The 14244-nt window shown below is 42.8% G+C and overlaps 1 protein-coding gene across 4 annotated transcripts in view; it reads right to left on the bottom strand.

Moving 5' to 3' along the window:
- DPYSL3 (dihydropyrimidinase like 3) overlaps positions 1 to 14244 on the bottom strand; it is a 154112-nt gene that overhangs the window by 61333 nt on the left and 78535 nt on the right. Inside the window, exon 2 of one of the 4 annotated variants that reach the window (XM_056811450.1) lies at positions 12066 to 12116. The exons of 2 other annotated variants lie outside the window; for them this stretch is intronic. Coding sequence is in view for 1 of the 2 variants with exons in the window: in XM_007473846.3 (XP_007473908.1) it covers positions 9687 to 9797 (111 nt within the window). In the remaining variant the exon portion in view is untranslated. Of the gene's footprint in view, positions 1 to 9686; positions 9825 to 12065; positions 12117 to 14244 lie in introns of those variants that run through there. One more of the 4 variants, XM_007473846.3, reaches the window with a different exon arrangement.

Genomic DNA, 14244 nt, shown 5'->3' on the forward strand with positions numbered 1-14244 from the left:
AAGCTCTTACTAAGCAGTTAGATGCACTAGACAGAAATTAAATGAAAATGCCCCAGGTCTCAACCATAAACAGATTTCACCCTAAATAAACACAATACAGAAATATTATATGTCTCTGGCACAACTCCCACCCCCTTCCTTTTCTCATAGGCAAACAGGAGAATCCTTTGTTTTCTCCATTCAGCAGGCCTGACTCCACCAAGGCTCTCAAAGACTGAGAAAGTAGGGGAAGGAAAGCAGGAATGCCAATAGAGGGCAAACCCAAGAGCTGTATTCATGGGAGGAGGAGGAACAGAATACCGGCTCAGTAGAAGATCAGCTGGGTGAAGGAGGGCAAGAACTGGGGACCGATTCCATATTGGATATATAGTAGTGCACCCTGTACACAGGGGACATGGGTAAAGTGCAGGGCCAGGAGTCAAGAAGACTCCTCTTCCTGGATTCAAATCTGGCCTCAGACACTTCCCAGCCGTGTGACCTTGGCCAAGCCACTTCACCTTGTTGGCCTCAGTTTCCTCATCTGTAAAATGAGCTGGAGAAAGAAATGGCAAACCTCTTCAGTTATCTCCGACAAGAACATAGAGTTAGGAAATCAGACACAGCTAAAAATGATTAAACAACAATTTTTAAAGATGCAAACTCATGGCTATGGGAGTGGAATGGGAGGAGAGGAGGGAAAGAACACGAATCATTTAACTATGGAAAAATATTCTAAATTAATTTTTTTTAAAAGGTGCAAACTGAGGCATGGAGAAACTAATCCAGGCCCCCTGATGGATGGCGCTTGATTTTTTCCCTACTTTTATGGGATGTCCTGTGTTAATGCTGCCCAGACCTATGGCCACATTTCAAGTGACAAATGAAGTAGCTCCTCAGAGCAGAGTCCTAAATGGTGAAGGACACCCCCTCAGGCCCTTTCCCCAGCCCCAAGAGTGGTATGCTTCCCTTCAACAAAGTGCCACACAGAGAGTTAATAAATGAACATGAATTGATGCCAAAATGGGGAAAGGAGATGGAGGTGGGATATGCCTAATAAGACATCAGGGGCTGGAAAAGAGTCATAAACCTGGAGAACGTAAAACAGGGGGCTTTTTTTTTTTCATTTTTATTGTCATGCAAAACACACTTCTATTGGGTCATTGTTGTAAGAGCAAACTCATACCTGACCAAAACCCCAAAATAAAACTGTAAACACATCAATGCTAAAGAAGACTCCAACAGTTCTCTCTCTGGCAGTGGATAGCAGTAGAAAGAGGTCTTAAAGGCCATCTAATCCAAGCCCCAACAAGGCCCAGAGCCAGCCCTGGGCTGCCAGAAGACCGAGGGACAAGATAACACTTGTATGAGGCCCAGTGATGTCCAAAGGGGATATGGAGGGTGCATGGAGAGCAGCCGAAGGGTGGAGCAGCTGGAGCTGAGGATGCATGAGGGATCCGGGAAGTGGGTGAGCTGGACTCATGCAAGAAGGCATCGTCTGCCAGGCTGTTTGGTGAGGCAAGGCTTTCTAAATATACATAAAGGGTGGCCAGGAGGGATGAAAACCAGTCATCAGGACACTGGGCAGCATCAGCTTACACAGGTCTGGGCAGCATTAACACATGACATCCCATAAAAGTAGGGGAAAAAATCAATCGCTTGTCCATCAGTTTCTCCAATACCTCAGTTTCCTCATTTGTCAGGGACTTCCTCCAAAGGGCAACTGTGGAGGGCAGCTAGGGCCTAGAAAGGGGAGGTCTTGGTTGCAAATCTAGCTGGGTGATCCTGGGCAAATCACTTAAATCCCATCACCCAGTCCTTACTAATACTTAGTATTGATTCTAAAATGGAAGGTAAGGGTTAAAAAAAGATTATGGGTTAAAAGATAAAAAAGGTTAAAGAGTTAAAAAAAGGGTGACAGAGAGGGAGGGGGTCAGAGACAGTCAGAAGAAAGGAGAGAGGGGGAGAGAGACAGAGACAGAGAGACAGAGAGACAGAGAGAGACAACCATAGTCTTACTCAAATAGAAACAGGGGCCAGTAAACCTAAACATAAGGATCTCTGTGGCATGCACGTTGACTCAGAAAACCACATAGGAATATTATCTGTTCTACTGAGTTTTTATTTTGTTAAAGTATTTCCCAATTTTATTTTAATCTGGCCTGAATTATGTAGGACAAATATGAGAGCAGATTTATAACCACCTTACTTCCCCCCAAAAAAGATTGAGAGAGGTAGTGGTCAGAGGATTTCTGGGAAAAGCTATCTCAATCAGGAGATTTAAATTCTAGTTACAATCTGCCACTAATGACTTCAGCCAAGTAACCTGACCTCTGTGGGTCTTGGTCTTCCCATCTGTAAAATGAGAGGGTTGTACCAAATGATCTCTAAGGCCCCTTTCAGCTCTCATTCTGAGTGTCTGCCCACTGCCCATTTCCTCATTCTATAAAAGGCCCACTTCAATCTGTCTTATCCATACAAGGAGGGCAAAGGCACTGGAAACTTCATGAATATTCTGCACTGAGGCCTCACAGAGGACAGGGGCATCATGAGAAGAATTAGAAAAGAAACCCCCTTTTGCCAATTCTGAAAGCTGGCAAAATTTCAGGGGTAAACAGGCAATGAGAACTCCAGCCTTGGAATGTGTTGATGGTAATTTCAAATTACAGGCAATTGCTCACCATCCATTTGAGGAGGCGGCAATGGAGCCTAATACAAAACTGACCTTATATTTTAGGGCTGGCAGTGACTAATTTGGGGACTGTGGTTTTAAGCAGCCAACCACTGGCTTATGCAACTTCCTAAATCTGCCGCGTGGTGGGTGTGTTTAAGAGAGCTCCGGGCCTGAGGCACACAGATCACACCAGGCCAGCTGTAGGCCCAGCTGTGGGGGTTTCAAGATGCCTCCAGAGGGCTGGATTCAAAGGCCAAACAGTTCTCCCTTCTGCTCTTTGTTCCTAGAAATCCAGGTTTGTATTTGTGGAGAAACAACCAAGTAGTTAGACTCTTAGTTTTTCGCCTTAACGCTTTAGATGCAATGTTAGAGGGTGGATAAAGGACCCTGGCACCAGAAGAACTGAATTCAAGTCTGTCGCTAAGACTTGGCAGTGTGACTCGGTGCCCTCAGAGAGCTCTCTAAGACTCTAAATTCTAGGTGCTCTTTGAAAGCGCCACCTCCTGGCTTCCCTCAAGTCTCAGCTAAAATCCCTAATCCCTCCAATTCTAGTGCCTTCCCTCAGTTGGCTATCTCCAACTTATCCTATATATATAGCTTGTTCATACAGTTGCCTCTCTTATTAGACTGTGAGTTCCTTGAGGGCAAGGACTCCTTTTGTCTGAATCCCTATCCCTAAGCCTTAGTGCCTGGCACACAGTAGGGGCTTAATACTTTTTAATTAACTGACTGAGGGGTGAAAACAGGAGTCTCCACACTGATTAAATCAAAGGTTTTGACTGAGCCCCTTTCCCCACCTCCCTCAACTTGATACCTAAGAGTAGCCACACAAACCTGAAATTATGGAAGCCAGGAATATAGTAACAACTCTTTAAGGGGTCCAGAGCTCTCCTCCCACAATAACCCTATGAGAGATATAGTATAGTAAAAAATAATAACTAATAATAGTAATAATAAAAACCATTTATATAGCACTTACTTTGTACCAGGCACTGTGCTAAGTACTTTACAAATATTATCCCATTTGATCCTCACTTAACAACCAGGGAGGTAGGTGCTAATATTATCCTCATTTTACAGATAAGGAAACTGAGGCAGAAGTTAAAGGACTTTCACAAGATCACACAGCTAGTAAGTCTCTGATACAGATCTTAAGTCAGGTCTTCCTGACTCCAGACTTAGCAGCTCTACAGACTGGGCCACATAGTTGCCTAGTACCCCAATGTACAGGTGAGAAAATAGAAACTCTGGGATGTTAAGTGGCTTGCTGAGGGCCACATCAATGGCAGAAGTAGGATTCAAACTCAGGTCTCTCAAGTCCAAGTCTAGTGCTTTTCCCACTACACCCGGCAGTTTTAAGAAAAGAAGGTAAATTGTAGCAAAGCTCTTTGCCAGATCGATTTGCTGAGCTACCCGAGGCTCAGAGATGGACTCCAAACCCTGCATGTTACATAGAAATGAGAAAGCAGGCCCATGAAGGTAAAGAGACTAGAGGAAGCTGAACCAGTGGCATGGCAGGGACCAGAGCCCAAGTCAATGGAATCCCTACCCTAGCACTCCTACCTGCCAGGCCTAGGGGGAATCAGTCCCATATATTCTATTTTAAGGGCCAATGAGACACCAAAGGATAATGGATAGAAGGCCAACCGAGTTCCTCTCAGCACTCTCAAGTAACCCTCCAAGTTAAGATGATAATATTTTTAAGGGGCTAATAAGAATTTTTATATAGGAGCTTTGCCTCACACGGAGTTCCCTACCCTAAATGCAATCCCAGGTGTATCCCCAGCACAGAGCCCAACACCTAGAAGATTATAAATCCTTTTTCACTCATTCATCAAGAACTGGTGAACCAGCCTCCACATGACACAAATCTGTCTGCCCTTGAAATCAAAGCTTGATTGAATGAATCCAATTATTCATCGAATTCATGGGAGAGCAGGGCTAAAACCCACGCTTCTTTCCAATTTCAAAATTTCAATGTTGCCCCCTCGTTCTAAGGGCCCTTGGCCCCTTCCTTTACCTTTACCAAATTCTACCCAGCATTGATCGTCTCCTCCAGCACACGGTGAGGGGAGAAGGGCTTGAAAAGTTAAGTGACTTAGTCAGGATCACTCAGAAGGCAGAACTTCCTGGCTCTAGATATCCCATCTCACTATTTAATATTCTATTTGACAGAAAGATATCCATACTTGATACAGTATGACTTCTTGTGCCCCTATTGAGATAGGGCACTTCAAGCTGCCCCCCCAAAACATACACACACACACACACACACACACACACTTTCTAGGCATGCCAGAGTCAGACAGGCTCAAGTGAGCTCCAATGATGTTTCTGCAGCCTGTCTGCATGACCTTGAGGAAGCTGCTCCCCTTTCTTCATCTGTATAATAAGGCGATTAGTCTAAATCACAGATTTCCAACGAGAAGCAATTTTTAGAGGACCATCTAATCCTACTAAATTAATCCTTCAGATCCTTCCTGGTTCACCATTCGAAGCCACTTTCCTTTGTTTTGAAGGGTTTGTAAAAGGCCCCACTGCCTGGTTCCCATGCAGCAGCAGGCACAACCACCATGCTTGGAGGCCTCGAAACTGACCTGAATGGCTCACAGCCGCAAGGCCACAGAGGCCAGTGATGCCCCACTGGAGAGGCCCTCTGGCCTGGGAATCTGTTATTCCTCTCTCATAACCCCAAGGGGAGCACTGGCTTGGGAATACACTAAGGCCAGCAGGAAGGTAGATAAACCTTGATTTTAAGTGCTCTGGAAAAACAGGTGTGTCCTTGAAAAAAAAAATGTGGCTTACCACAAAAGAATAAATGAGTGGGCGGTTGTTTCTATTCTAGAGATTCAGACATAAATGATTAGAGCTGCAAGAGGTTTGAGAGATCATTAGTCCAATTCTCTCACTTTATAAATAAATAAAAGTACTACAAGTTGACCTTGACACAATTGTGCACAACATCTACAAAGACAGAGTGTGATGGTATGACAGAAGAGAAAGCCATACATGGTGACCTTTCTCATGTTTGCCTGTGACACCACCGCTGAGTCATTTAACCTCTAAATGTCCACGATGGGGTAAAGGTGGGAGAAGGAAGGAAGCAGGGAGGGAGGGAGAGAAAGGGGAAGGAAGGAAAAGAGGAAAAGAGAGAAAGAGCTAGAAGTGAAGAAAGAATGAGGAGAGGGGGGAGAGAGAATAGGAGAAAAAGAGATGGGGAAGAGAAAGAAAAAGAAAGAAGAGAAAAGGGGAAAAGAAGGGAAGGAAAGAGAATGGGGAGGAGGAAGAGAGAAAGGAGGAAGGAAGGGGAAGGGACAAAAGAAAGGAAGGAAAACAGGGAAACAAAATAGGGAGGGAAGGGGAAATGGGGAAAGAAAGGAAGAGAAAGGAAAGAGAGGGAGGAGGAGAAAAGAAGAAGAGAATGAAAAGGGAAAGAAATGGAGGGAAAGAAGAGAGAGAAGGGTAGAGATAACGAGAAGAAAAGGAGAAAATTTTCAAGTACTTTATACCCATTATCTCGTCTGAGCATCACTATGACTTTGCATGCCAAGAAACTCAGAGATTTGCCCACAGTCACACGACTAGTAAATAAATTTTTTAAAATAGTAATAATAAAATTTTTAAAAATTTAAGTTGTCTTTCAAAAAGAATTCCAGTACCAGGCTCATTTTAACAGCAAGTTCACTATATTCAAGATTGTTTTCAATTCTAAAACCCTTTATATGCAGCCCGCTTTTCAGAAATACATGTATTATCTCTGATAGGGGTCTGCAGGGCCTTGCCCTTGACTTGACTCCTCCATCCTCTCCCCCCAACATTCTGTCCTTGTCTGATGTACACTCCCATTCTTTCAGAATTAGAGAGATTTAAAGTTATCTATGTTTAGTCAATTACAAAGAAAGTCAAGCTGAATCTTCCAAAGGTACAAACATAAAAATCAGTACGAGGAACAAACCTCTACAGATTGATTTGCCAGGAAGAAGGGAATGGGGGGAAAGGAATAAACATTTTATGTGTTGTCTATTATGTCCCAGGTACTGTACAAAGGACTTCATAAATATGATCTCATTTGATCTTGGCAATAATGCTGGGAGGGCAGGTGTTTTTATTAGTCCCATTTACAGTTGATGAAACTGAGGCTAACAGAGGTTAAGAAATTTATCCAGGGTCTAGGAGGTATCTGAGGCTGGATTTGAACTCAGGTCTTCCTATTAGACCATAATCTAAGCTGAAAGGAAGCATAGGAGGCAGTTATTTGGCTCAGTGGATTGAGAACCAGATTTAGAGAAGGGAGGTTCAAATCTGACCTGCACAGGGATACTAAAGGACCTTAAAGTTCATTGTTCCATCTGAAAGGGCCAAGTCTGGGACTTCCCTCGGGGTGAATTCTCAGGGGACAGGGGCAGACTTGGCACCTCCAGGTTTCCTGTTGATACACCCCAGACACATTGTATCTGTGTGACCCGGAGCAGGTCACTTCACCCTACTGCCCCACTCCTACCTGCTCTTCTGCCTTGGAACCAATGCAGAGTATTAATTCTAAGATGTAAGGTGAGTGCTTAAGTTTAAACCCTATGTGCGAAGTCCGCCCACTGCACCCCCTGCACCTCAGCATAGCCTCACGAAGCCCAAAGGTCCCTTCCAGCTCCAAACCTTTGATCCTCATTTGAGCAAGGAAGGAATGGAGGCCCGAAACAGGGTAATGGCCTCCCAGGTCACACACGTGTGTGTGTGATAATAGAACAGTTATTAATGGCCGCCTCGGTGCAAGCTCAGGAGGTACCTGCCCTCCAGGAGCTCGCCACCCTGTGGGGGAGACAGAATGAGCCTCACAAGCCACAGAGGGGAGAGACAGGAAATGATCTTCAGAGGAAAGCCACTAGCCTTAGGGGAGGGGCTGGGAAGGTGGGAGTTGAACTGGGATGGCAAGGAAGAGAGGAGGAGGAGGGCATTCCAGGCTCAGGAAAAGGCACGTACCCCACCCTGGTCAGGGCTCAGGCCAGGACGGAAGAGCAGGTGGGGGAAGAAGACCCGGAAAGGCTGGAAAGTGGGGCTGGGTCTAGATTAGGAAGACTCCATTCAGGAGAAGCCAGGGAGAGCCACTGAACTTTGGGTGGTCACAGAGCTGGGAAGAGCCCAGGCCTCTTGTTCTTACTTCAACCGGACAGTCTCACACCACCAGCTCTGGCCTTAGCACTGCAACCCTGCTACTCTTTGACAGCCTGGACCTAATTTATCCTGCTTTTCTTGCCACAAAGTAGACGCTTAATAAATATTTGCTAAAAAATTGAACAAAGAAATTTGGCCATGGCCACACATAGCTGAAGCAAGATGCAAAACCGAGGTCCACAGACTCAGGAAGAAGGCATTTTACCAGTGCCCCAAGGAAACAGCTCCAATTCTTAGGAACACAAACATTCAATTGGCTGGAAATCTTCAGGAATACTTTCTAGTTGATTTAATTTTCTTGCAAATGCTTTAGGTTAAAATGATTTCTAAATATGAAAATCAAATAGACATTACATCCTATTTGAAGTTATACATGTTATTATTTAACAAATAAAATATATATTTATATATTCATTCACACACACATAGCTTCGCAGAACCACAGATTGGTGTACAAATGTTTTTTAATTAACTGATATCCAGTCAATGGAGTTATATATTTTTCTTTCGCTACATATAAATACAATACTCCTGACCACTAATGATCACCTCCTTATGGCCAGTCTTTAGTTCATTCATAATCAAGGAGCATTTAAAATTATTTCAAGGCAAGCTGTGAGTGTGAAAACAAACTTTTAGTGATAGCCAAAAATCTACTAAAAAGTGAATATATGTATCTATGTATATAAATATACACGCATGTGTTAAAAAAAATCTAGACTCAGACACTATCTAGCTGTGTAACTGAGCGAACCCTTAACCCTTGTTTGTCTCAGTTTCCTCATCTGTAAATTGAGTTGGAGAAGGAAATGGCAAATCTCTCTGGTATCTTTGCCAAGAAAACCCTAAATGGAATCATAAAAAGTAAGACACAACCAAAATGACTGAATACCATGCATTAACATACCCAATAAAAAAAGAAGAAAAGCACTTTTAAACAGTATTTCTGGGGGCAGCTCAGTGGATTAAGAGCCAGGCCCAGAGACGGGAGGTCCCTAGGTTCAAATCTGACCTCAGACACTTCCCAGCTGTGTGACCCTGGACAAGTCACTTAACCCCCATTGCCTAGTCCTTGCCACTCTTCTGCCTTGGAACCAACACACAGTATTGACTCCAAGGCGGAAGGTAAGGGTTAAAAAAAAAACAAAACAAAGTATTTCTTCATTAAGTTTGGCATGCAGAACTTAATTAACCGATGACTTTTGGAGAGCAGTATTTATCTTTTAAAAATCCACATAACTTTTTTTTCCCCATTTTTCCTTTTAAGTTTATATTCAGTTCTGCTTGGCTAAGTTATTCTTTTTTTTTAAAACAATATTTTATTTGGTCATTTCAAAACATTATTCAATGGAGACAAAGATCATTTTCTTTTTCTCCTCCCTCCACATAAATTTTAAAACAGTTTTGCTAAGAATTAATAATTCTATTTTTTCTGTAACTTCCTGGTAAAAAAAAAACAAATTCATTGAAGCAACTAAAACCTATTTGCCATTTCATTAACTGAAATAAAAAGCAAAAGATAGTTTAATACTGAACTGAATAACTTTCCAAACAGTTGGGGATATCAAAAGATACCCTATAATCTTAAGTCAGTTTTAATTTTTTCTTAATGTTGACTTTAAAATATTTTCTGTAAAGCCATATTTAAAACCAGCTTAATTTTAAAAACCTGGAACAATTTACCAAGATTCTCAAAGAAAGTAATTCTCTCAAAATTTAGGTCACAAATTAGACAGTATTTCTATGAAATGTCTTTCATTAACCAAAATGAAGTGGGTGGCTTTCCTGGTCTCAGCTAAAATCCACCTTCTACAAGAAGCCTTTCCCAATCCCAGTACCTTCCCTCTGTTGAACATTCCCAACTTACTCTGTCTATAGCTTGCCTGTCCATAGTTGTTTGCACGTTGTTTCTCCCTTTAGACTGAGAGCTACTGGAGAGCAAGGACTGTTTTTCTATCTTTCTTTGCACCCCCAGCATGGTGCCTGGCACAGCTAAATAAATGTTTCAATGTGAAGGGAGGGTGGCTGGGGAGGGGAAGATTATTACAAGGCTGGAATGTTCTGAAAACTATAAAATGCTACAAAACCTGAGTAAGAAATCAGAGAAGAATTAGTAATCAACAAGAAAGATCCAATGGTACCCTCCACCCCCAACAAGCTCCAAAATCAAGACTATCTCTAAGAGATGATGTCAGGACTTTTGTGTATAGGCGTACACATGCTCACTTGTTTGTGTGCATGCATGCACACACACACGCACACACGTCCCTGTAAATAGAACATTTCTAGAACAATCCTACATCACTCCTGATCACTAATCACCAATCCTCCCTGTAGCCAGTTTTTAGTCCATAAACAAGGAGTGTTTGAAATTATCTCAAAGCAAAAGTGAATCAGAAAACCAACTTTTAGTTATAGCTTTAAAAATCTACTAAAATGTGTATATATGTATATAAATTCATACCTATGTATCATGTAATCCGGCCTCAAACACTTACTAGCTGTGTGACCTTGAGCAAGTCACTCCACCCTCTTTACCTCAGTTTCCTCATCCGTCAAATGAGCTGGAGAAGGGAATGGTCAACCACACCAGCACCTTTGCCAAGAAAACCCCAAATGAGGTCATGAAGAATCAGACATGATTGAAACAACTGAACAGTGTATGTATATATAGATAGATAGATAGAAATATATCTATATGCATGCATTCTGTGTGTGTGTGTGTGTATACATGTACACACATGCAGAGTCTGGAGTCAGAAGACTCAAGTTCAAATCCAGCCTCAGACACTTCCTCCTCTGGTGACATTGAGCAAGTCACTTAACCTCTGTTGACCTCCATGTCCTCAACTCCTCCCTCCCAGGGTTATTGTGAGAATCCAATGAGATAATGTTTGTAAAGAGCTCAGTACAACGCCAGGGACATAGCAGATACTGTAGAAATACTGCTTATTATTATTATTAATTATCCTTATTAAAAGCTTCAGAGGGAGCCTGGCTCATGTTTAAGCAGTGAGCCTGGAAGGCCCCAAGCCAAACTGCCCGTGGCAATGGACACCCGAGTGGCACTGCCTCTGCTGATCCCCACATAGCTGGGGTGCTCCCCAGCCCCTCACCCACAGAGAACACAGAAGAGCCCCTGAATACAGCCGGTGTTACTGACGAGGAAGCCAGGGCCCAGGAGGGGCAGCTCACCAGCGCCCCAGGGACAGGGTGGGACCTGACGCTTTCCCGACTCCAATCCATAGCTCAAATGAGATCCTGCGTGTAAAGGGTGAGCAGGGGACGGGTACACGGGAAGGAGGTGCTTCATAAATGTGTGTTCTCTTCCCTTCCCTACGATGCCGTACTATGTTACTTTAAACACGCTCCCACTTTAAAAAAAGGGAGTGGGAAGTCCTACAACTCAATTTTAAATGAATCACTAGAGGATATTTTTACTAGCCAAAATGAAAATAGCTTAGAGTTCTGGGGGCGGCCGGCATTTCTCAGTCTAGGTTCAATAGTCTGAGGCTGCCATAAGAAAGCCAAGCTAGCTACACAGTAATAATTTCTTTCTTTTCTTCTTAAATCCTGTGTACTGGTTCTAAGAGAAAAGGGCAGTCAGGGCTAGGCATTGGGGGTTGAGTGACTTGTCCAGGATGACACAGCTAGGAAGTGTCTATTTTGAACCCAGAAACCTCCTGTCCGAAGGCCTGGCACTTTATCCACTGAGGCATTTGGCTAATTCCGATCTACTAACTAAATAATAGTCCAGGTTGATCTGAAGAGCAACAGTGTACCCAACACAAGGGAGGACAAGTTAGCTATTTTTCACAGCTGTGGTCTCATCTCTTCACAAGACTTTCTCATTTAAAGAAAAAAAAAAAGTCTTTTCTAGACTAAGATCCCGTCCATCACTGGAACATTCCTTAAATTCATGTGACTACATGTACTTATCAAACGCCCTTTAATTTTCCAACTTCTAAAATGGTACTAAAATTCGGGGACGTGAATCAGACTCAAACACAGTGGGTATCTGTGCCACTGCAACATCAGGTTAAACCAATGTAGAATTTTAAAGTACCTACACTGTGCCTAACACTGTACCAGGCACTTTTGGGGGTGGGGGGTGGGGGATAAAGTATATAAAAGAAGACAGTTTTTGTATCTTTATCCCTGAGTGATCCTGGCCAACTCACTACCCCTTTCTGAAGCTCCATTTACTCGTGTGTTAAATGAGGGAAATAGATCAGATCCTACTTACATTCCCATCCTGCTTTAAATCTTAGTCCTTCAAGTCTCCACCCCTGAAGACCTTGGAGTATAGTTGGATAAAATAAAGACAGAGAGATATAGATTAGACAATAGCAGAGGTTGTGTCTGACACTTTTCCCATCAACTGTTTGTACATGGGGTTTTCTTGGCAGGAAAAAAAAAGGTTATATAAAAACAAAAGCCAACATAGAAGTATAGAGATATTTAGATACACACACATATCTAAAACAACTGAAAATACAAAGCAAAAGAATTGAAAATAATTTCTATTCCTATAAATTACACATTTATATTTCCTTCCAAAGTAAGTTTGCTCCCAGCAGTCTTCTTGAATGCCTGCTAGAGTTAGAATGAGCCGCATGTAGCTGGTACTTAACATTATTACTGGTTAGTTTTATGTCTCCCTGAAGGCAGGGTTTGTATCTTAAAATTTTTAAGAGACAGCTTAGTGTGGTTAAAACAACATTTGGCTAGGCTGGTAGTACATGTCCTTGACCCCACCTGCCAGACTGGGAGTTACTGGGATTCATCAGGCTATGGCAGCTGGATGTCTCTACATTAAAGGCCATCAGTAATAGGGAGAGCCCCCCAGGAGCAGGGCCCCCAGAGTTATCTGAAGAAAGGAAAACCAAAAAATTACAACAGATCAAAGTTCCTGTCAAAGGACAGTGGGATTGGCCTTGTACTTCCAAACTAGGTGAGATGGAGGACTGGTCTTTTTAAATGAATAAATGAATGAACATGTGAATAAAAAAAGATCATTGAGGGCAGGGAATGCTTCCTTTTTGTTTTTGTATCCTCGGCACCTATTATACCACCTGCCCTCCAAAAGAATATTGAATAGACTGTCAGATGGATGAATATGTTGGTTTTGAAGGGTTTTTTTTTTTCTTTTAATCTTTGTCATAAGGAAAGACATAATGATTAGCTGGGAAAATATTTGCCCACCTTGTAAGTTACATAAAAACAAAAGCCATCTTTTTTAAAGCCTTGGTTTTTAGAAGATTAGAATTCTGAGACCCTATTACCTCCCCACTCAGTCATATCATAGTTTCTACCTTCTGAAATGCCTATTGAACTGAATTAGGTGATCCAGGCTTGAAATCTGCTTCAGACTGAGTGGTTAATGTGACTATGGGCAAGTAACAACCTCCCGGAGCTCTGGTTTCCCTAATCTATAAAATGGGGATGATAACCACCTCCAAAGGCTGAGAGAAAAGAACTTCATGAGCCTTCGGTGGAAATGTGTGCTATTAAAAGAGCAGATAAAGTTTGTGCAAGCATGAGATAAAACCTCCTTCAATCTGAACAAAGCTCAGGCAGAGAGACCTGACAGGTGCAAGGAGGGGGAAATCTAAAAATGTGGGAAGAAATAACATTTTGTTCTAATGGCCCAGAAGATTAAAAAAGTAAGAAAGAAGCCCACACATAAGCCCAGCCTTCTTAGGGAAGATTTTGTTATGCAAATGAAGGGTTGGTCTCTACTAATTGCTGCAAATGAGTCTAATGACTTTATTTGCAGTTTATACAGGGGCATAAAGAGTCCTTAATTAAAGCCATTATTTTTGTCTCCATTCAACCTGGATCCTGCCACCAAATCTATCTATAGGAAGAAAGATGAAAATCCGAATTAACTCCTTTATGCTGGCTGAGGGAAGAAAAATAGTCTCATCTCAGCAGAGTACAACATAGGGAGGGCCCTGAAATTCAGAGGATGTGTCCAGATGCAGTGGGGGGAGCTGAGGGAATCCTAGGGAGGAGGAGAGGAGGCTCAGTAATGGATGGGTTCCTCCAGCACCACATTTCCCCCAGAGCACTCCAGGATTACAATGGGGCTTTGTTTGTGCCGGCTAAGGCTTGCCAAGGCTGTTCCCCAGCCATCAGTCTCCAGGCCAGGGGCTGTCAGGTCCCTGTTTAACTCTGCAGAGCTTCGAGGAAAGGATCTGGCTGTAGAGAGGAGGTGCCTGGAAAAACAGGAAGGTAGAGGAGAGGAGAAGCCAGCTGAGCAGATACTTCAGCGTCATTGCTCTTTCCTCTGACCATCACTAAGGATGTTCCTGCCCATATTATTAAGTCTCTTGGGGCCTCCATGAACATTTCTAGAAATCAATCCATCCCTAAGCCTTCTTAAGTGTCAGGGGATACAAGACAGCAATGAAATGGGCCCT

The sequence above is a fragment of the Monodelphis domestica genome, chromosome 1, assembly GCF_027887165.1.
Source record: "Monodelphis domestica isolate mMonDom1 chromosome 1, mMonDom1.pri, whole genome shotgun sequence".
Taxonomy (NCBI): domain Eukaryota; kingdom Metazoa; phylum Chordata; class Mammalia; order Didelphimorphia; family Didelphidae; genus Monodelphis; species Monodelphis domestica.